Below are 27,651 nucleotides of genomic sequence, written 5' to 3'. Positions count from 1 at the left end.
TTAATTAATCAGATGTCGTCAAACGAAATTTCACCCTACGCCCTTAAGACTATCCTTGAGAAGGATAAACTGAACGGTACCAACTTCATCGAATGGCACCGCAACTTAAGACTTGTTCTAACCATGGCAAAGCGTCTGTATGTTCTCGATGGACCTGTTCCAAACGAGCCTGAAAACAACACAGCCGCTGCACGAAAGGTTCTTGACAAGCATAAGGATGACTCGGCTGAGGTCTCCTGTATTATGCTAGCCACCATGACTTCTGAGCTTGCTAAAGGCTTGGAAGACTTTGGTGCGTATGAGATGCTTGAACAACTCAATGGCATGTTCCAGAAACATGCCCGTCAAGAACGTTTCGACACCATGAAACAACTCATGAGTTGCAAGATGGCAGAGGGATCTCCCGTCAGTGCTCACGTTCTTAAGATGAAGGGGCACATCGATCAGCTCAAGAAACTTAATTATCCCATGCCCGATGAGATGGCATCGGATTTCATCCTCAACTCTCTCCCCAACTCATACGACCAGTTCGTAATGAATTTCAACATGAATGGTTGGGTGAAGACAGTGCCGAAGCTTCATAACATGTTTAAAGTTTGACGGTTTCGATTGTTTCTTCTGCATACATGTAAAACAGTTTGAACAGTTATTTAAGAAAAAAAAAACGAATGTCTCACTCGTGAGTCATAAAACGACTATTCATGAGTATGGGCGTAAGACATAAACGACCTAACAAACATGAACATGGTTTTTTGTATTTTCCCTAACAGCAAACGTAACAAGATATGATATAATATTTTCTTATGCATCTATTCATAGGGTATAAATATATATTTTAATTATATATAATTAATTATACAGCATCTAGTATAAATATAAACACTTGTTCATCTTGTTAGACAATAACAGTTCGCTAAACAATCTATTAGTTTACAGCCACTAAAAGAAAAACAACACTTAACATATTTTTTTTACTTTTTATATTTCTCTACTAAACACAGTAGTTTATTATCAATATATAATTCTACTACTAACTTTTTTATTTGAACAGCCAAAGTTTTTCCACCTATTCTACTCCATATCTCAATTAAGCCTAAAACCCACAACCATTTGGTTATAAGCCACACATTATCAAAATATAATTCAACTAACAACTAATACATTAAATACTTATTATAGGTCTAAACATTAAAACATAAAACAATGGTTTCGGAAACAAGCATTGCGAATACTCAAATAGTGTTAGATATAAGTTCAGAATTGCATTATATTATTCTGTGAAAACATTAAAACATAAAACAATGTTTTCTGAAACCTACAAAAATAAACAGCACAAACACCGGCGCAAACACAACCGCAACAAAATCATTTTTGTGCCAGGAACATGTCCATGTGCACGCCGCAAGATCACCTTGTTTCCATCCTTCTTTTGTCCACGTCATCATAAATGCTCTTAAGCTCATCAGCAATGGCAGTATCATACGGACCTGCAACTGCAAAGTTATAAGGTCAATGATAATAATATAGATTCATAACCACTAATGGGTCTAGCAGGTTGCATTCAGAAAACACTTGTCTTATTATTGATAACTTTTGTTTATCATAACTAATCCACAAAATTTTAAACTAAAAAAAACAATGTTTTCGAGTCCAACCAGTACCAGAAAACTGTTGCTAGTTTATGCAGGGCTGTATCTGAAGAACGGATGGCCAAGAGCTTCTTGAGCAGTGAGACGATCTGAAGGATCAAACTTTAATAAACCATGCAGCAGATCAATAAAAGACGATCTTGACCCTCCAACTGACATACACTGTGATACCATATTCTACATTATAAAGAACACAGAGTCAGTTGATCTGTATATAAATTAGTAATATTTTTATAAAAAGAAAGTCAGAAAAAGAGAACCTTGAGGCGATCTAGCTTCCTTACTGCTCTAATACTCTCTCTAGAGACTGCGCCTTCAGGCCAGTTTAACCGTGATCTTCTGAAGTATTTTTCCGCATCCCGACTGTAGTAATAAATAATTTTAAAAAAATAACCCAAATAATAACAGTGTCTAGCAAAATTGGTTATTTAATGATTATTTGAGACATAATTTCCATTTTGTTTTGTTTTACTTCTTACTTTGATTTCTCTAGAGAGAAGTATATATGATTTGTTAACAAAAAATATAATAAATTAATGTTTATAGAACTAGGTAGTCCTGTCAACGAACCAAACACACAATGAACTGTTCGCCGTTAAGTTCGTTTATGTTTGTTTAGCTGTTTGAATCATTAAGAGGCTACCTCTGAATCGGTCAAAGTTAGAGCGTGTTTGGTTCACTTAAAAGACACCTCTTAATGGCTCAGCGAGCTCTTAATGGGTAAGTTTCTGAACCATGTTGAACCATTCAGAGGCTACCTCTTAATCAGTCAAGCCTCTTGCTGGTTCAGCACAAGATTGCCAAAGTGCCAAGCAGCACCTTAGTAAACGAACGATCTTGAACAAAACTTTTTGTTCATTTTAACAAAAGAATATGAACACACATCTCACTCGTTCATTTATGTTGTTTAGGTTTTGTTTGTGTAAGTTAAAACTTTTAGGCCTACTACAACTTATAGTTTTAACAAATTTTTAGGCCCAACTAATCTATGTACACGTTCATTTTAAATTGCTGTTCGAGCAACTATGTTTTTTTTCTTTTATGTTTGTTCGTGTATGTTTGTGAATAGTTATTTGTTCGTTTATACTATTGACAAAACGAACATAAACAAGAAAACCGTTCATTTATTTGTTTGTGTCCGGTAGCTTGTTCAGTTGAAGTTTAACAATTTGTTTACAGGCCAAAAAAATATGTCTTACTTTGCTCTACGAATCATATGCTCTGGTAAAGGTCCCAATACCCTCTCCATCATTGCCAAATGTTCTAAATTCTCATGAGTCTGAAACAAAGCTTCACCCTGCAAAATTAAATAATATTTTATAAATACCATATAAAAATGTATTATTTCAATTTAAACCACATGACCAAAAACATAAGGTAAAAAGAATAAAGGCAAACCGAGCATAATTCAATAAGTATACAACCAACACTCCACATATCGCACGGATAGCTCCATCCAAGCCCTAGAATAATAATAAACACAACGATAAGAAAATTGAAAGAGAATCCTAACAGTGTTTTGCACATGAAATGATGAAAACTCAAATCTACTCCATCTATTCACAGATTTAAGAATATAAACTTATGGATTAAGGTTATAGACTACAAACATCAATCAAATGAACTCATATGACATGTCACCTAGAATAACTTCAGGTGCTCGGTAGTGTCTTGTAGAAACAATGGAGATATGATTTTCATTATCATAAGCAGTACTGCCAAAATCAATCAACTTAATCTCACTCGATTTTGGCAGCCATCTATAACTAATTTCACCCTGTGAACTTCTCTGCAGCATTTGAAAAACTTATTTAAAACTTTAACCAATCTGGGTCCAACCTCAAAAGTCAAAACGGTCAACTACCTTGTACCCAGGAAGCTTTAAATAATCAGAAGATACAAGAAGTATATTTTCCGGCTTCAGATCAGTATGGATTAAGTGTAAACTATGCATATCTGCCAATTATAATAGCATATAGCAAAACATTACCCAAAAAGATTGTAATAATTTCATTTTTAGGGTTATAAATAAATCTACACACATGCTACAGACTCCAAAAGCTGACGTCCAATTTCCCGAACAAGATCCATAGGAAATGGCGAGTATTTATTTCTCTTTAGGAAATCAAATAAACTCGGTCCAAGCTTCTCAAAAACCTGATTTATATAGCAATTAGCCCCAAATTTGTAACTTAATAGTAACTAAAAGCCTCATCAACAAACAGAGAATAACAAAATGAGTGAACAAACTGAAACAGAGAATAACAATGTAAGTGAACATATTGGGAACTAGAGGATAAGACAGTCATTGAGACACTTACTATGCATATATGATTGCGATAATCAAACCAATTCCTGATTTGCACACATCTGCACAAACAAAGGAACAAAGCGTTTAGACAATAATAAAAATAGTAATAACATAACATCATAAGCTTTCAATACATAAACTATGAAATGTGACATACAGTGATCTGCCTTTAGCGTTCTTAGCAAGTTGTTCAAGCACATCAACTTCAATCATTGCAGCATCGCGATACTTTCTTATGCTTCTGACGACTTTGATTGCTACATATTCACGGGTTTGGCGATCCCAACATTCCAAAACTCGACCAAATGTGCCTACAGCACTAGCAATTTGCTGATATCCACAAAAGAAGATTGATAAAAATATAAGATTTTGCAGACACCGGACACTTTACTGCTAACCTTCACCCATCTTGCTTAGTATTTTATCTGCACAATACAATTAACAAAAATCCGAACGTTAGTTGCTGCATAAAACATAAAGAAAACAAGCACACGAGATTAGTAATTCAGGTTCCATATTATTTTCTTGTATTTCCTAAGTATATATTAGTCACAGTATTTATAATGCTACCACTTAAATAGCGTTTTCTTTCCTTTGCATTTCTTAATAGGTAAAACTGAAAATGAACCAAATGCTCAGTGAAAAAATCATGAACCATTTGTCAAGAAGTTCGTTAATTTAATAATTGAACGAACATGAACATATGTGTTGTGTGTGAATGTTCGTTTACGTTCATTCATTTGTGTTCGATCGTTTACATTTATTTATGTTTGTTTGTTTAAGCCTGTTGTTTAGATTAGATTCATTCATTTAAGCTGCTAACGAAATAACATAAACGAACATGAACACGTTCATTTTCTTAAAGAACAAAAACGACCAAGAAAACGTCGTGCGTTTGTTACTTTGATTGCTCATGTTCGATCGTTTATTCAGTTAAGGTTATGCAAACAAACACGAACATGTCCCGTTCAGTTCGTTGAGTGAAGGTATAAATCGAATACCGTACCGTTTCTGTCAATTCAGTATTAGTATCATTGAAATTACTGGTTTTGGTAAAAAAACAACATTATATTAATTAGGTAAAAATGCTAATCCCTAGTTCTTAGCTTCAAATTATTAAAAATTTGAAACTTTGCATCCATGTAATAATATTAAACTAATCCAATTAATATCAACATAATAATAATAATAATATTGAAAAGGTAAATAAAACTGACATCTTGGAGTGAGATTTTCGCCTAAACTATAGGTATAATGTCCCTCTCGATCATCCTCTCGTTTCGGAGGCTGCCGTACAACTTGCTGCTGCAAACAAAATCACAAAATAAGCTAACAACAACATGAATCGAGTATTAGAATTCATAAACTAACAAACCTCTGGTTGTTCGATTGGTGACGCAAGACGGCGTCGTTTGGTGTTGCGTTGTGGCTGCTGCTGTTCAATCATAATTTATGACTTAGTTCTGAAGAAGAATCAATTGGAACATTGGCCGACTGCAATAACGCGAATTGGATTATTATAATGAGGATTTGGTTATCCGTAATTATAATAGGTATTATGTGTGAAGTAATAAGTTAGGGTTTGTAACGTAACGGAGGATAAATTAGGGCTTTTGGATGGAGACAAGAAATTTGCACGTACGAGTTGGATGACGTAAACTGGTCGGCTCTGGCTTTGGGCCTGTCGGAAGTAGCCAGAGTTATTATTGATTGGGCCATATGCACAACCCCATAAAGAGTCTTGTTATACATAGAGGTGGTCGACTCGGTTTTAAACACAAACCAAACCGGTGTTGTCAACGGCTGGTCAGTTCGGTTTATAAACCGGTTTAGATGCAAGATAGGCCGGCCTGGTCCGGTTCAGTTTGGTCCGGTTTAGAACCGGCTTAACCTGTTTTTCTCAAACCGGTTTGGTAGAACCGGCGGTTTGGGTGGAACCGATTTTTTTGTACACCTCTAGTTATACATGTACTATGACACTAGGTTAAGTAGGCCTATAAAAGAACTAAACAAACACAAACAAGAGCATGCTCGTATTCGTTCATTTAAATTTGAACGAAAATGAACACTTAATCATACAAATATTTGTGTTCATGTTCATTTTTTAAAAAAATGAACTTGTTCATGTTCGTCTATGTTTTTTCATTTAAAATCTAAACAAACAACTCACAAACATAGGTGAACATAATTGAACAACGACAAATAAACATATATGAACAAATACAAATGAACATAAATATTCGAGCATAAATGAATGAACATAATGAACAAGTATAAACAAACTTTCCGCCGAATGGTGAACAGTTCGTTGAACATTCAGTTTGTTTACAAGCGTAAGGTTAAGGTTAAATGTGAAAGTGATGATTTTAACTCGAGAAGAGCATGGTATATATAGGGTCGTTTAGGGATGTTTGGGCGAAATGTTTGAATCCAGAGGTTCCGATTTGAGGTGAGGTGTAATCCCTATTACGGACTTGATCATACTTACGTATGCATGGCATCATTCCCTTTTTTATGCAACACAAACCCTATAATTTTTCTTCTGATCCTCCTAGTTTGTATCTTCTGTTTGTATCTTTTGACGCATTTGATTTAGAACAAAAGCCAGAATTATCCACTAATTTATATGTAACATCTCTTTTCCACTTAACCTTGCAAGTGTTGTGGGCCTTGAATAAGAATTAATGAGGATTGTCCTCTAGAACAAAGAACCACCAATAAGGATAGATTGATAGTTAAGTTTCTTTCTTTGGACATCAACTAACAATTACTCTTGGGTTTAGATGGTGATTGGTCAAAAATTATATATTAAAACTTAGTTCAATAAATATAACAAATAATAACTCATCCAATTAATTAATATATACGCAGCGGAATAAAACAAGTAATCAACACTTTAATGAACCCGGCAGGATCCGGTTGCAGAACCACACGAGCACGGTTGAAATAAACAATTTGTTAATAACTACCCATGAGATAAATTATACCTCAGTTAATGAATAGTCGGTTGAACACTGAGAGTTAACGAGTGACGCAAGGTACCGAAACGAGACGAGCGGGTGCAATGAGTGGCGTGGAACAACGGTGCACGACATGCGGCAGTGACAAATTGGAGATATCCGGCAGCAACAACAGCATATATGATTATGGGTATATTTAGCTGGAAGCTTTTAGGAGCTTCTAGCTTCAAGCTACTTTTAAGAAAAAAGCTCATACTCAATTAACAGTCTTATTTGGTTCAAGGAGCTTGAAGCTTTTAGGTTATGAGAAAAAACTTAAAGCTTATACTAGTAGCGTTTAGAAAGAGCTACAAGCTTTTAGTATTTTAATTTAGTTAAATAACCTTCCAAAATAAATATATTTACTATTATTGTTTTTTGTTATGTTCATTTTAGTAATTTTATACATTTTATTAAAAGCTACAGCTACTCTGCCAAACATACTTTATATATATATATATATATATAATATATATATATATATAAACGAAAACATAAAAATCTTACTTGTCGCGATGTGGACGCTCCCCTTTTTTTGGAGTCATCAGATTTGCTTGATTTATAAATGGAAGCTTCTCATGCATTTGACCCGAATTCACGGGTATGGGTCTTACCAAACCCAGATATTCCTTAAACGGGTTATAACATCTCATTAAATTAAAAATTATTCTCACCAAATTATTGATGTGAAAATCCTATAAAATAGGATATGCTAAAAATTATTATATGATTTTTTTTTAAATATTATTTATAATAAGAAATAATTTTATAGTAAAAAAAATAAGCGGAACTTGGGTCTTACCAAACCCAGATGACTTTTAACCGGGTTATAACATCTTAGTTATTTGTGAAACTTTTTTATCAATAAACTCTAAGTATATTATAAATTTCATTACAATAAATAAAATTAAACCCAAAAAAATATATAAATATTCAAAACGAGTAATGTAAAACAGCCCCCGTAATACGGGGGATAAAAACTAGTATATATATATATATAACCTTATAGTCATTATAATAAATACTAACCAGGCCTCCAAGTACAACTCGATCCAACTCTTGTATAAAAGCCTGCTCCATGTTTATTTATCTAATAAATAAACTTTAAGACATTGTTATTTATATTTAGTATAAATAATAATCCAGTTATTTATTCGTCAATATCGGTCAACTACTTGAGCGGATTTTATGCTCGTTACCTAAGGTGTAACTCTTACGGGTCATAGTTCGGTCCGTCGCGTTGACTTAATCGAACTGGTCCATTATTACCAACATTTAGTTGCAAGTGTAAAGTGTTTTAAATCTTCACAAGTTGGGTTTAAAGGCAAAAGCAGTAAAGGAGGGGGAGAGGTTCCCCCCCCCCCACCCACCGACAGGCTTAGAAGTGGCTTATACATCCCATATATTTTGAATGATGACGTATTTTTAGATGGTGACTCTAGTGGTTACACAAAAACAGAGAATGATCCATTTAAATGGAATGAAATTTAAGTGTTGTAATGGTGATTGGGGACTTGGGGTGTGGTGTTCTGGAAATTGAATTTTTGAATGAGACTGTGTGTTGGGGGTCGTCATCACAACCGTGAGTGGCCTGGCGTGAGCCACGTCGGCCGCAAACACCACAATAGCCTCCCGCGAGCCGGCTTGCGGTGGCCAAAGCTACCATTGAGGGGAATTTTTTTGGTGGTTGTGCCATTTGACCGTTGAAGCCTTTTTTTCTATTAATACTCATAATAACAAACACTTTCACACATCAAACAAAACTCACCAATTCTACTCATTTCTATCCAATACACACAATTATAAACCAAAAATACAATGGAATTCATTTTCTTCGCCCGACTCTTCGGAGAAATACGACCTTATTTTTGAAGCCGAGAGAATTACAGTTAACTGGTTGGTTGAACGATTTCAAGGGTGACAAAGACGAACAAGACAATCACCTCTTCTTCGTGATCGAGCGGGCGCTAATGAAACTTTGGTACGTCACTATTTTAGCTCTGATTCCCTTTATGACGAACAACATTTTAGGCGTCGGTTTCGAACTAGTAGACAACTATTCATGCGTTTATCAAATGATTTGTCGGATCGACATCCTTTTTTCCAACAAGGAGTAGATGCAAGAGGTAGACCCGGTTTCACGACCATCCAAAAAAGTAAAGCTACTATCGCCAACTAGCTTATGAAACTTCGTTAGACGCAATGGATGAATACCTATAAATGTTTGAAAAGGTTTCGCAAGACTCACCTCATTTTTTCTGTCAAGGTATACATATATGCTTCGTTTAGTTATATTTAAATATATTGTTCGAGGGTCTACTTGACAATATTTATACATAGGGATCATATCGATTTACTCATGGAGATATTTGCATAAACCAACTTTGTATGATATCCAACGCATATACGAGGTGCACGGTGAAAAACATGGTTTCCCCGGAATGCTCGGTAGCATCGACTGTATGCATGTTGGATGGGAAATTGTCCTACGGCCTGACGAGGTCAGTTCCACCGGGGTGATCACCCTGACCCCAGTATTATACTTGAGGCGGTGGCCTCCCAAGATCTTTGGTTATGACATGCGTTTTTTGTTGTTGTCGGGTCAAATAGTGACATAAATGTTATCAAACAGTCACCAATTGTCACACCCCGGCTTAGGGCCTAGGCGTATGACCAATAGTTGGTACCTGTTTTGTAAATACATCAGAGTTGCGTTTGTTTTAGCGAAAGACTTTGGTTATAATAAAATATTAATTTATTTGAAAGCTTTCTCGGATAATAAATACCCGAGTGTTTGATTTATAAATCATGTTTATAATCTTTTAATAATTTAAAATTGAGCCATCTCTACCTTGCGAGCGTCTATCTTCATGAATGACTATGTTCCTTGCTACTTGTGCTAATATGTTTCCCTGAAATGTGGGGAAAAATACGTCAGCTATATGCTGGTGAACACGTATGACTCAATAAAACATTTGAATGACATTATAATACAAATGTACTTGACAATCTCAGCGGAAGTATTTCTACTTCCGGTATATGTACCACTGCCCTACACACACAACGGTATTCCCCGAGCCATACGGCCCTAAACTGAGAACTGTTTAAGCTCGCGGCTTCATTGCCTTTGATTGATTGAGCTTTAACAGTTATGTTTAGATCCAGACACATGCGTATTCGGTCTGAGTTGATTTTATTCTCTACTTTGTATTATAACGTTTTAGAGATTTCACGATCTCATGTAGACATTGATTGACTCGTTAAGACAAACACCCGTTCGTCTCATTGAGTATAAATATGTTTTGACAGATTGAAAAGGTTAACGTATTCACCTGTAACTGTCTGTTCTGAATGATATGGTGATCTCGTTTGAAACCTTGACTGTGAATGATTGATTGATTGATTGACCTATTATAAAATAGGTTTATATAAATATTCGGATCGTCATCTGATCCGGCTACAGACCCTTAGTCTGGTTTTGATAGCTTTAAACCTTGACTGATCATTTGTTTGAATAAAATATTGAGACATATAGTCTTTGTATTTATTTATCAAATCATATGCTGAGTTTCTTCTTCATGAAGAAACATCTGTAATCTGTTTCTTCTTCAAGAAGAAACATTCATTGACTGCTAATATTGAATGTAAAATCTTATGTTTCTTAATCATAAAGAAACAATATTTTTACTATACTCCTTGTGTATAAAATGCTATGTTTCTTAATCATAAGGAAACAATATTTTTACTATATTCCTTGTGTATAAAATGCTATGTTTCTTAATCGTTAAGAAACTATATCTCGACTATATCCTTATGAATGAAAAACAAGTGTTTCTTAATTTGTAAAGAAACATTACTAAAATCCTTGTATGTTTAAAGCCTATGTAAACATATTTATGATCAAGGTTTGGGCTATACCCCTGACTGTGGTCTAAGCCATATAATATAATAAAATAATGACTTAGGTAGAACCCCTACCTCACACGGCTATTCGGAGTTTTGCTAACTAAGATTGATTGAGCAACACTTCCACTCTCTATCGCATTCTAGGGCTTAAACTGTCAGAACCTCAAAGTTTGGCACGCACTACGATGCTTGGCACGCAAAATGAGGTGACATACGGTGGTTGTCGTGTCGTGCACGTACTTCGAGATATATTGTCGGGTTATCTTCGGGTGGCACACACTTCGAGGTATCATCGGTATGTGGCACGGATTACGAGGTGACGATTGTTGGGTCGGCACGGAAACCGATGTAGTGAGAGAGTGATTCTAGAGAGAGAAAGTTTGGTGTGAGAAATGAATGTGTCGTGCACCCCCTTTTTATAGCTGATTTCGGGTCCCGTCGCGGTACGCGATGGGTACTCTTCCTTGGCCGTCGCGTATCGCGACGCCGCCATTTCTGCATGAACGCCACGTGGCCTGCCTTGCTGCCACGTGTCACCAGAGTGTGACACGTGTCCCTGAGTCATCACGGGTCATCGCGTACCGCGATGGCCGTGTTCTTGGACTCATCGCGTAGCGCGACGGGTCACTATATACCATTTTTTTCATTTTCAGACCCTTGTCTTTGATAGCTTGTCATTTCTAGGTCTAAATCTCGTTATCCAAAAATACTAAGGCGGCTTACGGCGATGCGAGCATGCGAAGTGCGCCATCAAAGCACCACATTGCGCCCATCGCCCAACGCCCTTCGCCCGAGCCCGAGCGCGAGCGCGTCAAGTGCTTCGCACCCTCCGCTAGGACCACTGGGTGCATGCTAGGCATATAAGAATATTTTTATGGAAAATCTCTTCCTTATAAAGAGCTTTCATATCTTTACCACTTTCCATGTGAGATGGGTTTTAACTTCCTTATTTATACACATGTGGAATGCTTTCACTTTCTTTCATCTTTCAATGTGGGATGGAATTTCCTTATTTCATATACTTACCATAAGATAACTTTATTTATGGGATATTTTTATTTCCTTATAGAATGATCTTGTTTTCTTTATTTAAATTTTACCAATACTTATTTTAGGGAATTTTGATCCTTCAACTTTACTTAATTGTCGAAATTTGGATCGAAATTTTGGAGATGTCACACCAATATAAGATGAAATTATTGACGTGGTCGAGCCAACTCAATCATTTTATGAGAATGGGATTCAACTCAATTGTTTGATGGCATTTACAACGGAATGGTCGATGCTTGTTCAAGCTTCTGCATCTCCGGTTGAAGACAAACAGAAGTACTTTAAGAAGAAGCAAGAATCAGCACGGAAAGATATTGAAAGAGCATTTGGAGTTCTAAAGAAAAATTTTCATTCGATTTCGAGGCCACTACAGTTTTGGTCAATGGAGAAAATAATTGATGTCGTCTACACTTGTATAATTCTTTATAACATGGTTCTTGAGGACCAATGTAAGGCTATTTGTCAAAACTACCAAGGTAACATCTCACAACCCGAATCGACAATCACCGATGATGAAAAACTCCAAAATGTCATATATGTCAAGAACCGTGAGGTCCACGGAAACCTTCGTCATGAGTTGGTCGAGCATTTGTGGCTAGACGTCCGGATGATCTTATACTAAACTAGTATTATTTGTTAATATTTTTATTTTAGTGTAATATTTGTTATTAGTTTCCAAATTTAGAAAAAAAGTTAAATAAATAACTAAATCAAATAATTAGCTAAAGCCACCATTCGCCTGAACCACAACAGGTTCAGTAGGCTTCAATAGTGGCTTCAGCGAATGTCCAGTATGCATCCAGTCAGCACACACGATACAATATTATTGGATGAATTTGGAGTCCGGCTTCAGCGTCCACAACATAACGTTTGAAAAAGAAAGAGGCCTCGAGGATTACAAAGTCAAAATCTAATTATTTTATTTTTGCAATCAGATTAATTGAAAAGAAATGTTTGAATTCCGGATAAGTTAATGAAGTTATATTGGTATTCATTTGGGCCTAGCTAAGTATCTATCTTTTTAATTCGTTTTTTCTATTGCTTTTAAAGTATTTTTGTATATGCAATAATTTTAATCATATATGTTACTCTAAAAAACACTTGAACCAACTATAAAGGTATCATGGTAAATGGTACAAAGCTTTAATAAGTGGTCATAAAACCCTAAAAAAATTTGGTTTTTTTATGTGTAATAATTTATAATTAATCTAGCATCTCCCCCCCCCCCCCCCCCCAAAACCGAATGTAAATGTTCAAGTTCCGCTACCAGTTGAAGGTGAAGGCTGACACATTAAACTCCCATTGCAAGTGTGAATATCGCTAGAGGCAAGCATCGGATTCGTTCATCCACTACATCAAATTGTTCAACCACTTTGCTACAAAGGTTGTAGTTATTTGATATCCTACACGTATGGTACTTTTGATTTTTGCAAATGATTCATAGTGAGAGGTTTTCAAATGTTTTAAAGTTTTGCATATTTTCATCGCTTTATAATTTTAAAAATCGAAAATACAAAATGGATTTTAGAGGAAAGATAGTGTCCATCTATTTTTATCTTATCTTAATTAAGACGAAAAAAAGTTGACATCATAATAAACAAAGAACCAAAAAATTCTGATACTATAGAGCTAAAAGTTTAAGACAATCTTAATTCCTAAATTGACATTACACACTTAAAACATGAAAACCTATCATCCTTTAGAGAAATTTGTTGTTTAACAATTTTCACATATTATAGCTAAAAAATGGATGCACGATGATTATTTATTTATTTTGGAGCACCCACTCATATCTATTAATCAAATTCAGAAGGTTTCAAGTACATACATGGGGTATCGCCAATTTTATTGTCATCTTTGATCTTCCTTATGATGTTGTATACAAGGGCAGTCCTTTCTTGGGCCAAACTGGGCCGCGGCTTCCACCGTTTTTCGCTTAGTAGTGTATTTTTACCGCAAATATCTCAAAAAATTATATTTATTAAGTCCGGCGCAACCATGTTATTTGAGTCGGGCACATCCACATTATTTGAGTTTGGGTCAGCAACGATAGGTTAAAAATAAAGCCCAGTTACAATTTACAAATGAATTATTTTGTTGAACAACCTACTAGCGCCCAACTGAACCCTAACATCTGATCTTAATCGAACATAACAAATTGGGCGCTCTTTTAGAGTTTTGAATTCGATTAGCAATTGAGGTTCGGCGTTGAGGAGCCACTCGGCAATCAGCATGGATGATTTACAATTGGAGAATTTAACAGACCGGGTTCACAATTGCATTTCACCATTTGTTTTTTTTCAATTTTGTAGGTTCGAGTTTGGATTCATCGGTTAATTTGAGGGATACATTGACAATGTTGATATGTCATAACTCATAAATGTTACTATGTTAGGTTAATTTGTTAAATGTTTGTTGTGGTGATACATGTTAGCTAAGTTAAATCATGGTAAAGTCGAAAAGGATTGACTCTTTTGTCAAAAGAAAGGTTGATGAAAATCTAGAGGAGGAGAATAAACGTCACAAAGTTTCATCACAAAGTGAAAATATTCAAGAATCGTTCTCGCAATAAGATGTTCGATGATTATATCACGAATGGCTTGGTGATTTACATCGAAAAAAAAACTTGCTGAAAGTTTTGATTCAGCATCCGTAAATGATGAGTTCAAAGAGCTTACAGGTCCCTAGGTTGAGTTGTGATTCTTTTTCAGGTACTCGTCCTTCTCCTTGCATCTTGTTTTTTATATAATATTTATTTCTTTTGTGTAAGAACGATAATTTGTATAATTGATTTTAAATTTAAATTATTGAATTGGTATTTTAATTGAATAATTAAATATAGAGTTTTCATTGTTTGTACGAAGGTTGGGTAATGTATACGAATTTTCTGGTAACTAGTTAGAGGGCCGACCGTAAGGTTGTTCTGGCTATGACCAATACGACGGTTGACCCTCGTACGCATTCGATGTGTTGCTTCCCTTCACCCACGAGGGGTGACTGTCGTGCACGAAATACTCCTAACATACAATATGGTTAGCATCTTATTTCAAAAATAACTAACGACTGTAAATTAAATAAAAATACGGCGATACTTGGTTCAAATTTGGTAAGGCCGACTGCTTATTATAATATGCAAATCCTGGCTCCTTGTTCAAATAAAAAATATTCAACTCCTCGTTCGACTCCGGGAATAGCATTCCACAACGACATTTGTTTGCCATTTACGGTGCGTGAAAACAATGTTTTTTTGTCACAGGTTATGTGTTTGTGTGCGAGTAAAAAATGTGTGTAGTGGATAATATACAAGGAGGGGAGAGGGAGGAGTCTTCCAACTCAATAATTTAAATTTGACCTAATACGTTAGGGATTAGCATTTTGTCTCAAATACATATACTCGTATTTTTATGTGTACTCGTACCCGTACCCGTACTGATTTAATCTATTCAGTACGGGCATCAGTACTCGTTTTTGTTGAATTTCGGTACATGAACAATCGAGTACTAGTACGTGTACGTTTGGTATTTTATACCAATTTAATTGGATTCTTCATGTTTAATATATAAAATAAATTTTCTGACCATATTATTGCTGAACAAATATTAAACGCATCTTTAATATTAAATAATATAGCATCTAATAGTCTAACAAACAAATTATCACTTAAAGTCGGTGACTGGATTAGGGTTTTTCAGTACTATCTTATCATTAAATCGGTGACCAATTTGATACTTGTACTAATTTGGTACCCGTCACGTACCTGTACTCGTATCAATACCTGGACTAATTTAGATTGTTTATTATTCGTACTGGTACCAGTTTCAAGATCGTCAGAGATTTGGAAATTAAAAGGCAAAGAGGTACAAAATTGGGGGTACCGTATCGATACAAGTACCATACCGAAAAATTCAGTAAAGGTATAAATACACGTTTTTATTGATTTTTGATACGAGTACAATCATGTATGGATATGGGTACGTCCATCCCTATAATACACCACATATAACCCTATTTGTGGCGTATAAGGCACGAGCTGACATATGATTTGATACCTCACAGGTTGTTGTTGACCGTATAGTCCTATCCGTGACTGATAGGGAGCACCCCACCTAATCATAGCAGGCATCATTAAATACACATGGTTTTTTTTATTTGTGGTGTATAAGGTATATGATTTGATACTTCACAGGTTGTTGTTGACCGTATAGTCCTATCTGTAACTGATAGGGTGGTCACAGGTTATTGTTGACCCAAACAATTTTTCCAAAAATAGAATTGAGGTAGGGATTTAATTATAATATAATAAAAATAAAAAATATCTAATATAAAAAAGCGAATCCGGTTCGTTGCAATCTTGCAAGTAAAAGAGAAAATAATAATAATAATATATTAAACAGCAAGCAGCCCACAGATTGGTTCCAACATGAAATAAATGTGTTGGTAGTTGAGAATTTCAACGCCGCCCACTACTACCCTATACTATACATTCAACCACCCATACGATCATCAATCAATTAATTAATTAATTAATATGCAGAGTCTGCAACAGAAAGCTTCTGAATGGAGCGGCGTTAAGCAGGAAGACGCCTTCGCCATTGACGACGTTAATCTCTTTGACAAATTAGGCCTTCAGACCTTCATCAATCTCTCCACTGATTTCTACACCAGGTATTCGCTTATTATTGTTGATAACTTTGATGTTTATCACTAACAGGCTTGACTTTTAATACTCAAACGTTGTTTTCCGATGTACCATTTGTTAACTGTTACTTTTGATAGTTTAAATTGATTTTGAATTATTGGTTTATGAGGATTTTGATTGGTTCATTTTTTGGATGAATGAATATTAGGGTTTATGATGATGAAGAAGAGTGGTTTAGGTCTATTTTTGCGGATTCGAAAAAGGAAGACGCCATTCAGAATCAATACGTGCAAAGAATGGGAGGACCTCCTTTGTACTCTCAAAGAAAAGGCAGGTTATCATCCTTAACCTGCCTTCAAATATATACACATTATATGTTCATGGCTAGTGCAAACTGTTCGCTTTGACACCAACCTTTTTCGTTAGTTTGTGTTAAGTTTTTTACAAATAATAAATGATGTCCAGGTCACCCTGCTCTTATAGGCCGCCACCGCCCATTTCCTGTGACTCATAAGGCGGCAGAGAGGTGGTTACAGCACATGCAGCAAGCCTTAGATAACGCCACCGACATCGATCATGATTCAAAAACCAGAATGCTAAATTTCTTCAGGTATAGCTCTTTTCACCTGCATATTTGTTTCATAAAAAAATTATTTGTTTCTGATGGGTTTGCAGGCATACTGCATACTTTTTGGTGGCTGGAAATGATCTGAAAAATGAAAGCCACGGAACTCCACCTTGTAAGCATGGAGATGACAAACCAGCTGCAGTTTAATTTTCTTCTTTTTCGTTCAGAAAAGAGGTGATTAAAACAGATTTGTTACCCCAAAGGGACATAAATGTTATGTACTTTTATTTACATAGATTTTAATGACAATTGTTCTTCATTATCTCTATTTTTTCCCTAAAATTTTATATCAGTATGTATATTATGGGTTTAAACGAGTTGAACCTTGTCCGCTTGGCTCGTTTTGGAGCTCTATGTCGAATGCTTGGGCGTGGTTCCTTTATAGTTTTTCAAGCTTATAAATTTTCAAGCTTGATCTCGACTCATCTGTTATCTATTAAAATGATTATATTTATTTTATTTGTGCATATACAAGTGTTTATATGTTTTTATAATTATAATTTTATTTATAAAATGTATATTTTGATATAAATAAGTTGATATTTAGTAAGACAACTTTAGACTCGCCTAGTCAAGTTCCGTATGTGAAACTTGTGTCCCGGTTCATTTAATATATAAACTCAAATTTAGGTTTGAGCTCTGGGTAAGAGCTCATTCAAGGTCAATTGTTTTGAGTTTTAATAAAACCGGTATTTTACTTGTATCAGATTGGGCAAAAAAATGGTACAACCGGTTGAACCGGGTTATATCAAAAGGTTCAACCGGTTGAATAGTTTACGTTATAATTTCCTAAAAATGTAACTTCAATTCAAAAATAATTCAAAAGTAAATGATTCCATAACAAAAAAAAACAAAAGTTAATCCAAATCAAAAGAATAATGCAAAAGCACTCAATTTTAAAAAATAGTCATACAGTTTACACGTCTGAATGTTAATTGTTGAGTTAAAAGTAATTTTGAAAAAAATGGGCCGCAAATATAAAAAATTTCTCTGACTTAAAACCGGTTTAACGGTAAAAACCGGTATTATAGACAAAAACCGCCGGTACGATGTTCTAGCAAACCGGCCAAAAATACCGGACTCAAAATACCGGCCTGCTGTGCGAAATCCGGTTCAACCGGCCGGTTTGAACAGGTTTTTAAAACACTTATTTTTATGGAGCCAATTCCAAGTAACTCACGATTGGATTTGATCGGATCGAATCGACTTGTTTACGCATCTAATTTACATATAAAGGAAACAAAGCACCAAAAACCAAATGTTAAGGTGCTAAACAGACCATCTCGACTTTCTCTAGCTTAGGACCGGACCAAACCGAACAAATATCAAATCTACTAACTATAAATCGGATGTCTACGCTACTTGTGCTGATTTTAGTTGGGCCTCCAGTATAATTGGTTTGGAGCTATTTATGCCCCTCTTTGAATAAATTCGGTTAATTCAGAATGTTAATAAGACAAACCGAGCTTTTTGATAAGCGATTAAGCATCGATTGGGTTCTTAGGGCATTAGGAGTCGTCTCGGGACTTCCCACATTCCCTGACATATTTTCAATCCAAAAAGTGCAAAATCATTTGTTGAAAAACGATGAAAATCGCTAGAGGAGAAAAAAAGGACCTGGATACAAGGCATTGTGTTCCCATTTATGAACTCTTTTCACCGGTTTTAGATTTGTTTCTTCTGGGTTTCATTCCTATGCTTTTACAAGCTTGTTTTCAGTGTAATACTTGTTAGCAACCTTAGTATGTGTAGATGTAAGGTACCAAACCTACCTATTGGTCAAGAACATGTCTCCGCCGAATGAACAGGCAAGCGCCATATACACATCATGGCGCCGGATACAATATCACCACGCGTCAAACATTCCCTGACACCTCGGGAAATAGTGCGCTAAAGATCACCATAAGCATTGTACAAAAATGAGGTATCATCATGGAAATAGATACCCAACCAACATGGAATTGACAACACACACTCAATAATGCTACATAGTACAAAATGTCAACGTTGATCGGCTATACTACCCACCAACTCCCCTAACGCACGTACAAGCATTCTGATTGGTGGATTACCCGACATGGCGGGTGGCCATACCCTCTCTCTCTTCCCATCCGGCTATAAATACCTCATTACCTCCAAACGGTAAAGGACTCCAACTCTAGCAGAAAAATACTCTTTAGCATCTTGCGGAGTGCATTGTTTACTTATATTCATATACACATACTGATTCTCACGCTGGAGGGTGGTTATGAGGAGACCCCTATTTCCTCCTCATAACGATCTAACTGTGTTCTATTTTGACGGTGGTTCTGCTTGCTCGCGCCGGATAACACTAAACCCTTCGTGGGATATACTTAATCTTCACTCTAGACTGGCCCAGGGGGATTTCGTGTTTCTTTATTGGTGCCATGAGTGCATTTTGTTAGAACTTACTATCTTAAAAAACTTCTTTCATTTCTCCGTTTAGAATGAGCGGAAAAATAACCTACTACCCCAACCGGTCAGGCGTCAACCGCCCAACAAAAAAAGGAATCCTGGTCCACGATAAGTTAAATAATATAATAACATGTCCATATTCTTACCTTTAATATTAAAAACGAATTTTGACTATTAATTGGCTTGATTCTATTATAATAAACTTATTCGGTTTCCTTAAACAAGCAATTACCTAATAAACGATTTTGAAATGTTTTAATTAAATAAAAACACACCTCTAAACCCTAAAAACTACTGAAGTCCAGTCATCCTCCCCATATCCCATGAAATTTCCTTCTCCGTTATCAGTTTCTTCAAGATTAATCAAGTTCTTCAAGCCGCTGTTGACTTTCAAGCTTCAAGACCTCGTTGACCACAAATTTCTCCTAGTTTCAATTCTCGTTTGGATAAGTTTTCTTCTTCAATATTTTAGGCTTTTATCACCTTTTCAAAAGCCTTCAATCAATTTCTCAAATTGATGGAGTTTCGATTGTCAATGTGATCCCGACCCGTTAAGGGTGTTTTAGTCAACCAATATTGACTTGTCAATATCTCTATCTTCTTGTCGGAACTAGTTTTCGGTCCATAAGACTTTTTTGTTCAAAATCAAATTTTGAGTGTACTGACCAAAACCCGACTCCCGAATTGCTGTTCGAATTTTGGTCAATACCAACTCGCTTATTTATTTAATATCTCATAATCGAAGTTCTATACGTTCGTTTGGGTTGGTTCCAGCGGCTATTTTCTCGGTTTTAATTCTCTTTTAATATCTCTAAGTTTCAGGTTTGTTTGGATTATCTCAGTCAGCACTTTAAAGTTAGGTTCTTCGTTATTCTTATTACTTTCTAGTCTCGTTTAAGTGTTAAGGTAAGTAATTACTCCCCTATTTTACTTGTTTTCAAACGTTTTGGGGACTTATGCGTGCTTGTTAATTAGTTACATACTCTATCATATACTCATTAGCAAACTGTGATCTTTGTGTGTGTATCAATTGAATGACTATTTGCTATTTGTTAACATGTTATTTGTTTATTTTATCGCATTCGAAGAGGTCCATCATATTGACATTATAGTATGATCATACGAACGTCGTAGTAGCCAGGTCCCAATTCGCATGGCAATGGTTTCACCGACACCCTCATTTATCACATCATGTCGTAGTAGCCAACGTCCGATTCGCATGACAATGATTTTACCGACACTCGTTATTTGCTCAATGATTTGATTGTTTATACTCACAGATAACAGTTTTGCTATTCATTTATATATTATTATATTGTAATAAAATATTGGTGATCTACTAACTCGACATGTTTTGTTGACAAAAATATCTATTTTGTACGCATTTGCAAGTTATCAATTGGATTGTCTATCAAGATGAAGATCACATAGATATGACATTTAGTATTAAAACTTATACTAGATTATTTGATTTCATTTTGTAATTTCCTTTAATTGTTGTACTTGAATTTTAAATTAATTAATTAGATATTGTCATATTTAAATTGCATAATAGTAAATTATGATTTGTGAACCAAAGCTCACGCCCCGATATTTCCACCTTAGGTTGAGGTATGACAAGTTGAAAGGTCACATTCAAAACAACGAAAATTATAATTTACTTATTCAAAAAGTAATATAAGCACATCACAATAACATTAATTTGTTTAAATTTAACTAGGTAAAATCCACCGCGTTGCGGCGGTGAATCGACGAGATTTGGTCGGTATCAGTTCAATTCAATTCATCACGACACGATAGTCAAACAAAAAATAAATCTTTAAACGCCCAAATCCGTATCGACACACGTCCAAAACACTAGTAACACTCATATAACATATGATACAAAAAATAACATATTTAAGAGGACGTTTATTTGAGCAGTAAAAGACGCACGTTACAGCGACGAGTCGATGTAAATTCGATTGGTATTGGTTAGTTTCGTTACGATAATAGAGTAAACCCAAAAAATAAATTCGTTAACGCCTGCCCAAATGAAAAGATTAAAATAGTAAAAAAAACAACTTTAAAACAAACAAGCGACATGAATTCGGTCGGTACCTTTTAAGTTTGTTAAAGTATCAAATAGAATGCCAAAAAAATTATTTCGTCAATAGTGTTCGTCAAATCAAATACGCAGTCTAGCTAATATTTTCACATATAATTTGCTTTAAAATAACCAACAAAAGTTCATCGGAAGGATTTCGTAAGAATAGCAACAAAAAAAACTGGTTAAAGTGAAGATTCGAGATTGCATGGTTGATAGAGAAGAGTCTTAAAAATCGCAACACCAACCAACCGACTAACCTAATATATTGTATGTTTTCCAAATAGTTTATATAAAAGATCAATAGCGAGCTTCTTTAAATTAAATTCCGTGACACCGACAAATCAATTTTTATCTTGCGTATAATTCCTTTTACATTGATAAATAAACGGATTAATGGGTAAAAAGTTGAAAGAAAATAAAAAGTTGAAGATAATTTAGTGGGCAAAATGTAAAAAAGAAATTAATCAAGGGGCCTTTAGCGTTTTCTTTGCCCACAAGACATCTTCCCAAATCTCTTCTTTATTTATTATTACTCACTCGTTGTTTTTCTTTCATCATCTCAATCTCAGTTTCCGGCGTCTGTTGATCTCCACCGTCAAAACTTATTATTATAATTAACTCCGGTACTTCACCCTTCTATTCTATTCTATCTCAATTAAATCTTACTTACATATTCTTCTCTTCTGTTTCATTTAATTCGGTTAGTTTACGACCTAGGTTTTTTCTTCATATCTATCTCCTGTATATCTTTACACACTTGCATTCGATTGTGGCTTTAATTATATATATCTTTTATGAACCTATGCATTTTAGGTTAGGGTTTGTTAATCTGGCTCTATTTTTATTTGATTTTTTAGGGTTTTAATTTCACTATGAAAATATAATGCTACGTTCTGTTGCTTTTGGTTATATGAAAGTTAAATGCTCCTAACAATTATTAGTGTGTCTTGTATTTTACTTTCTGATTTTTTTTTCTGTTGGTTGATCGGTTTGATGGCGAATGTGATCTCTTCGAACCGCGTGTGATATATATGGCTAGCTTAGTTGTATGTTCAATTGCTTGCCATATTCTGTTAGAAAACCCGTGCACATTCCTAAGGCCTCTGGTTCAGTTGCAAGTGTTTGCTGTCATGATGTGCTTAATATGTTATTACTTTCTTGTTAATTTTTTTTAATTAGATTTTATTCTCATTGTGATTGTTATGGAACTGGAATTATATGCTTAGAGTTATAACGATTGTTGGTCGTATGTTAACTTGTGCTGCTGGCACATAGTTAGACTGGGATTTTGGGCTCTGAGAAATTGTTTTCCCTGCTATTTAGTTTACTTCATTTAATAAAAGCTTTAGCTTGTATTGATCACCTCATCAAATATATTTTTATTTTACCGATGTTTGTTTATTACAATTTGAACTTACAACTGCTTATATTATATATGTAACTCTGTTTTCATGACATTAAAGTTTAAGATAGTTATAACATGTACTCAAGCAATCTTTATGTTTAGCGTTTGGTTTCATCTTCTTAATCATGATTTCTTTTTTATTTGATGCCAGCTTTTAACGTAACCATGTCATCGTCACATCTGCCCGCTACATCAGACTCACTTGACCTGGCTTCAGAAGCCAAAACCCGACCTGAAGCTATTGCCATACTTTACAAGGTTCTAGATAACCCTGCATCATCTTCTGAAGCCCTTCGGGTCAAAGAACAAGCCATCACAAAACTTTCAGAACTTCTCAAGGAAGAAAACCGAGGTGAAGATCTTCGTAGTCTGTTGACCACATTAAGACCTTTCTTTGCTCTAATTCCAAAAGCCAAAACCGCAAAAATTGTTAGGGGAATCATAGATTCGGTTGCCAAGATACCTAATTCAACTGATCTCCAGATATCTCTGTGCAAAGAGATGGTCGAGTGGACCCGGGCCGAAAAACGAACCTTTTTAAGACAACGGGTTGAGGCCCGACTCGCTGCCTTGCTGATGGATAGCAAGGAGTATTCAGAGGCTTTGACTCTGCTTTCGGGGTTGGTCAAAGAAGTCAGACGTTTAGATGACAAATTACTTCTGGTTGATATTGACTTGTTGGAAAGCAAACTTCACTTTTCATTAAGAAATCTACCAAAAGCGAAAGCTGCATTAACTGCTGCAAGAACAGCTGCAAATGCAATCTATGTTCCGCCAGCTCAGCAAGGCACCATTGATTTACAGAGTGGGATTCTTCATGCTGAAGAAAAGGATTATAAAACTGCTTACAGTTACTTCTTTGAAGCTTTTGAGGCGTTTAATGCACTTGATGACCCAAGGGCGGTTTATAGTCTTAAGTACATGTTGCTGTGCAAGATTATGGTGAATCAAGCTGATGACGTGGCAGGGATTATATCTTCAAAAGCTTTGAAGTTTTTAGGGCCAGAACTTGATGCAATGAAAGCTGTTGCTGATGCTTATGCTAAGAGGTCGTTGAAGCTGTTTGAAACCGCACTTCAGGATTTTAAAGCTCAGTTGGATGAAGACCCTATTGTTCATAGGCATCTTTCTTCCCTTTATGACACACTTTTGGAGCAAAACTTGTGCAGGTTAGGGTTATGAACTTAATTCTCAAAATTGTTAGCAATTAAAGTGGGTGGGTCGACCCGGGTGGGTAACTGGTATTATTTTTTCGGTTGGGTTGAGACTTAGAATACTGCCTGTATGATGTTACCGTGCCCATATGACACTTGCAAACCACGGACCTGTCACTTCATACGGGGCCCGTATGACTTTTGACACAACACAGTATTGTCACGTTAGACAGATTAAGTGAAGTTATACGAGCCCGTATAAACAGATTGTGTAACACCTTATACGGGCTTGTGTGAACATTTTCGACATATCATATGGGTCATATAGAGTCATATGGCTCGTGTGATTTGGCGAAAAAGTCTGTTCGTATGGATAATGTTAGGCTTGTAAATGACCCGAATGAACACAGATGGAGCTCTCTTGTTCTTGTTTGTTCACTAAAAAAAGGAGTGTGTTTCTGTTTGCTTGTTAAAACGAGCATGTTCGTGTAGGTTTATGTTTGTTTGTTAACAATATAAACAAACAGTTTACAAACATAAACGAGCATAACTGAAGTACTGAACGTAGATGTACGACAAAATTGAGCTAAAACAGTTAACAGTAAGTTAATAGTAAGTTAAATGTAATGTGAAGTACAATGTGTTAGGCTTAAAGTTTACTAAAATTAAATTAAGTGGTAATGGGCCAAAAATTTTAAATGAATAAATTAAACGTAAATAAATGAACTTAAATGAACGTAAATAAACGGAGATAAACGAATTTAGATGAAAGAACATAAATAAACGGAGATAAACGAATTTAAATAACATAAATAAACGTAAATAAACGAATTTAGATGAAAGAACATAAATGAACTTTCTGTTGAGCGCTTCACAAACTGTTTATTGAACGCTTCTTTTGTTTACATGCCTAATGTAATGTGAAGTACAATGTGTTAGGCTTAAAGTTTACTAAAATTAAATTAAGTGGTAATGGGCCAAAAATTTTAAATGAATAAATTAAACGTAAATAAATGAACTTAAATGAACGTAAATAAACGGAGATAAACGAATTTAGATGAAAGAACATAAATAAACGGAGATAAACGAATTTAAATAACATAAATAAACGTAAATAAACGAATTTAGATGAAAGAACATAAATGAACTTTCTGTTGAGCGCTTCACAAACTGTTTATTGAACGCTTCTTTTGTTTACATGCCTATAATATGCCGGTGGTGTGACTAACTTTTAGGTGACTTTAGACTTCTTTTCTGTATAGCTACTATTTTTCTGATTTTTACTCGTTTTGAGGCGATGAATATAAGAATAATGCGGATCAACCCATTTATAAGCAAATGGGTCAATGAGGGTTTGATTGGATTGTGAATTAAATGCTGTGTTGTGCACAGGTTGATTGAGCCGTTTTCTCGGGTGGAAATTGGTCACATTGCAAGTTTGATTGAGTTGCCTGTGGATCACGTGGAGAAAAAGCTGTCACAGATGATTCTGGACAAAAAGTTCGCTGGAACTTTGGACCAAGGTGTCGGGTGCCTTATCATTTTTGAAGACCCAAAGACTGATGCCATCTTCCCCGCGACTCTTGAGACTATTCAGAACATGGGTAAAGTTGTCGACAGTTTGTTTGTCAGATCTGCTAAGATCATGGCTTGAAATGCTTGTTACTGTTTCTCTACTTGTTCCAGATCATTCTACTTTTTTATGTGTACTCATTATGCTTTGACTTTGTTAGATAATCTTTGCTTAAGACCAAAACCACCATCTCTGTTCTGTTTTCAATCATCTCATCTGAATCTGTTTTATACTTCAATGATTAAGGGGTTGATTTGAGGAAATGAACACGATCCATGTATTTATTCATATTGAATATAGCAACCATAACCCAAACATGTTAAAATTCTAAAATGTGTAACCAGAACATGACACATGAACCATTTAGATTTTAGATAAATGGGTCAATTGGTTGGTTGATTGTAAATTAAAATTCTAAATGTGTAACCATAACATATGACACATGAACCATTTATGTAAATGACTTAATTGGTTGGTTGATTGTAAATGAGTCTTTTTGACAACTTACAAAATCCATTTTTTGACATTAACGGGTCGACATGTTTAATGCGGATAACATAGGTTAACTACAACACGGACTATTCGTAATAAGATATACTAGAAAAGATTTAACACCTTGTTTTGATTCATGTTAGGTTTTATCACCCTGCTTAGATATGATACTGCCAGCCTTCAACCATAGGGCATGACTCAGAGAAGATGAATATGTGATAACTTCTTTACACTGAATACATATATTATTTTTTACAACAATATTCTCAACTACAGTAGCTAATGTAACTAAAACAAACATAATTAACTTGCAATTTACATGATGCAACATAGAAAAGATAACACACAAACCCTGAACATTTTCAACATAAAGGTCAGGTGCCTTGGATCTAACTTAATCAACCCTAAAATCAACCCAACTTCATCACACTCACTATCCACCACTACATCTATTACCACCATCGTATCTTAACCACTATCGATTACCGTTGCCGGTTACATTGACGAAACGACGCACGGGTCCAGATACTCTTCACATTCTACTCATGTTAACACTTTGAAAAACAATCACAACTGCCGCCGCATCCTTCGCCTGAAAACAACCATCCGCCAACCCCACATATGAAAACGATTTCGCATATATGAAACCGACCTCGCCGGAAAAAGGACTTGACTTCACCGATCTGCATCTCCGACACATGAAAACGATCTGCGTCTTTACAGGCCGCCGCCATGGTACTCTCGATTCGCCTAGGTTTTGAAATATTTTAGGTACAGGCCGCCACAATTTCTGCTTCAATTTCTTCATTGGTTTCGAAATATTTTGTAAAAAATTTGTATGGAATTTGGAGTTGGTGGTGTTTGAGCCAAGGAGATTGTTGTAAAAATGGTTATTAATTTCTTTAGCTTGTTAACTGAATATATATATTCATGTTTTTTTTATATAATTTATTTTATTGTTTTTCATAACTTCATAAGAGAACCAAATCTTTTTATGTTATCACACAAACAGTCTTTTAAATGGTTAAAAGACTAAAATGCCCTTATAAAGTGCACATAGGATGACTTAACTGAAAAACTTAACACTCGTTAGTGTAAAGGACTAAAATCGAGACAAAAACCTAAATAAAGGATAAAAAGTGAAACTCATTTTCACAAAGGACCCAATCCATAATTATGGATTTTCAAAAGGACAAAGTTTGTAATTTTTTTCTAACTAAAAATTACATTTGGAAAAAAAAGTTGTGGTGAAAAGTTTAAATTATTGCTTCAAACGATTAGTCTTTGGTCCTATCAAAGCAGGTGTTAAGGCTGAGGGGT

The 27,651-nt window shown here is 35.2% G+C and overlaps 4 protein-coding genes across 6 annotated transcripts; 3 read left to right on the top strand and 1 right to left on the bottom strand.

The window, feature by feature from the left end:
• Nucleotides 1–1,224: 1,224 nt before the first annotated feature.
• LOC143594007 (serine/threonine-protein kinase AFC3-like) lies at nt 1,225–5,538 on the bottom strand. 3 transcript variants are annotated; one of them, XM_077073440.1, is made up of 13 exons: nt 5,336–5,538; nt 5,178–5,265; nt 4,359–4,385; nt 4,118–4,271; nt 3,971–4,019; nt 3,692–3,806; nt 3,514–3,605; nt 3,291–3,438; nt 3,048–3,112; nt 2,849–2,946; nt 1,910–2,012; nt 1,656–1,826; nt 1,225–1,493 (listed from the first exon to the last, which is right to left on the bottom strand). In XM_077073440.1, exons 1-12 carry the CDS (start codon nt 5,405–5,407, stop codon nt 1,680–1,682), a joined length of 1,158 nt encoding a protein of 385 aa, XP_076929555.1. In that variant the 5' UTR covers nt 5,408–5,538; the 3' UTR covers nt 1,225–1,493; nt 1,656–1,679. The 3 variants fall into 3 exon arrangements, with proteins under 3 accessions (XP_076929555.1, XP_076929556.1, XP_076929554.1); XM_077073441.1 differs by having other exon boundaries at nt 1,225–1,487; nt 1,662–1,826; nt 5,336–5,537; XM_077073439.1 differs by having other exon boundaries at nt 1,226–1,493; nt 1,662–1,826; nt 5,336–5,537.
• Nucleotides 5,539–12,123: 6,585 nt separating this feature from the next.
• On the top strand, nt 12,124–12,537 carry LOC143594005 (uncharacterized). The gene has a single exon (XM_077073437.1). It carries the CDS (start codon nt 12,124–12,126, stop codon nt 12,535–12,537), a length of 414 nt encoding a protein of 137 aa, XP_076929552.1.
• Nucleotides 12,538–16,442: 3,905 nt separating this feature from the next.
• On the top strand, nt 16,443–17,653 carry LOC143594004 (two-on-two hemoglobin-3-like). The gene is made up of 4 exons (XM_077073436.1): nt 16,443–16,580; nt 16,763–16,884; nt 17,020–17,164; nt 17,230–17,653. The coding sequence occupies exons 1-4, from the start codon at nt 16,444–16,446 to the stop codon at nt 17,327–17,329; spliced, it is 504 nt and encodes a 167-aa protein (XP_076929551.1). The 5' UTR covers nt 16,443; the 3' UTR covers nt 17,330–17,653.
• A 4,546-nt stretch (nt 17,654–22,199) lies between these two features.
• Nucleotides 22,200–26,002, top strand: LOC143594006 (26S proteasome non-ATPase regulatory subunit 11 homolog). Its single transcript, XM_077073438.1, has 3 exons — nt 22,200–22,330; nt 23,264–24,281; nt 25,659–26,002. Exons 2-3 carry the CDS (start codon nt 23,278–23,280, stop codon nt 25,918–25,920), a joined length of 1,266 nt encoding a protein of 421 aa, XP_076929553.1. The 5' UTR covers nt 22,200–22,330; nt 23,264–23,277; the 3' UTR covers nt 25,921–26,002.
• Nucleotides 26,003–27,651: the final 1,649 nt, after the last annotated feature.

This window comes from Bidens hawaiensis, unplaced genomic scaffold, assembly GCF_021521415.1.
Source record: "Bidens hawaiensis isolate Kalapana, Puna unplaced genomic scaffold, B.hawaiensis_p1.1 tig00042996_1, whole genome shotgun sequence".
Taxonomy (NCBI): Eukaryota; Viridiplantae; Streptophyta; class Magnoliopsida; order Asterales; family Asteraceae; genus Bidens; species Bidens hawaiensis.
The sequence above is the reverse complement of the archived record's forward strand: the minus strand, read 5'-3'. Positions and strand labels throughout refer to the sequence as shown.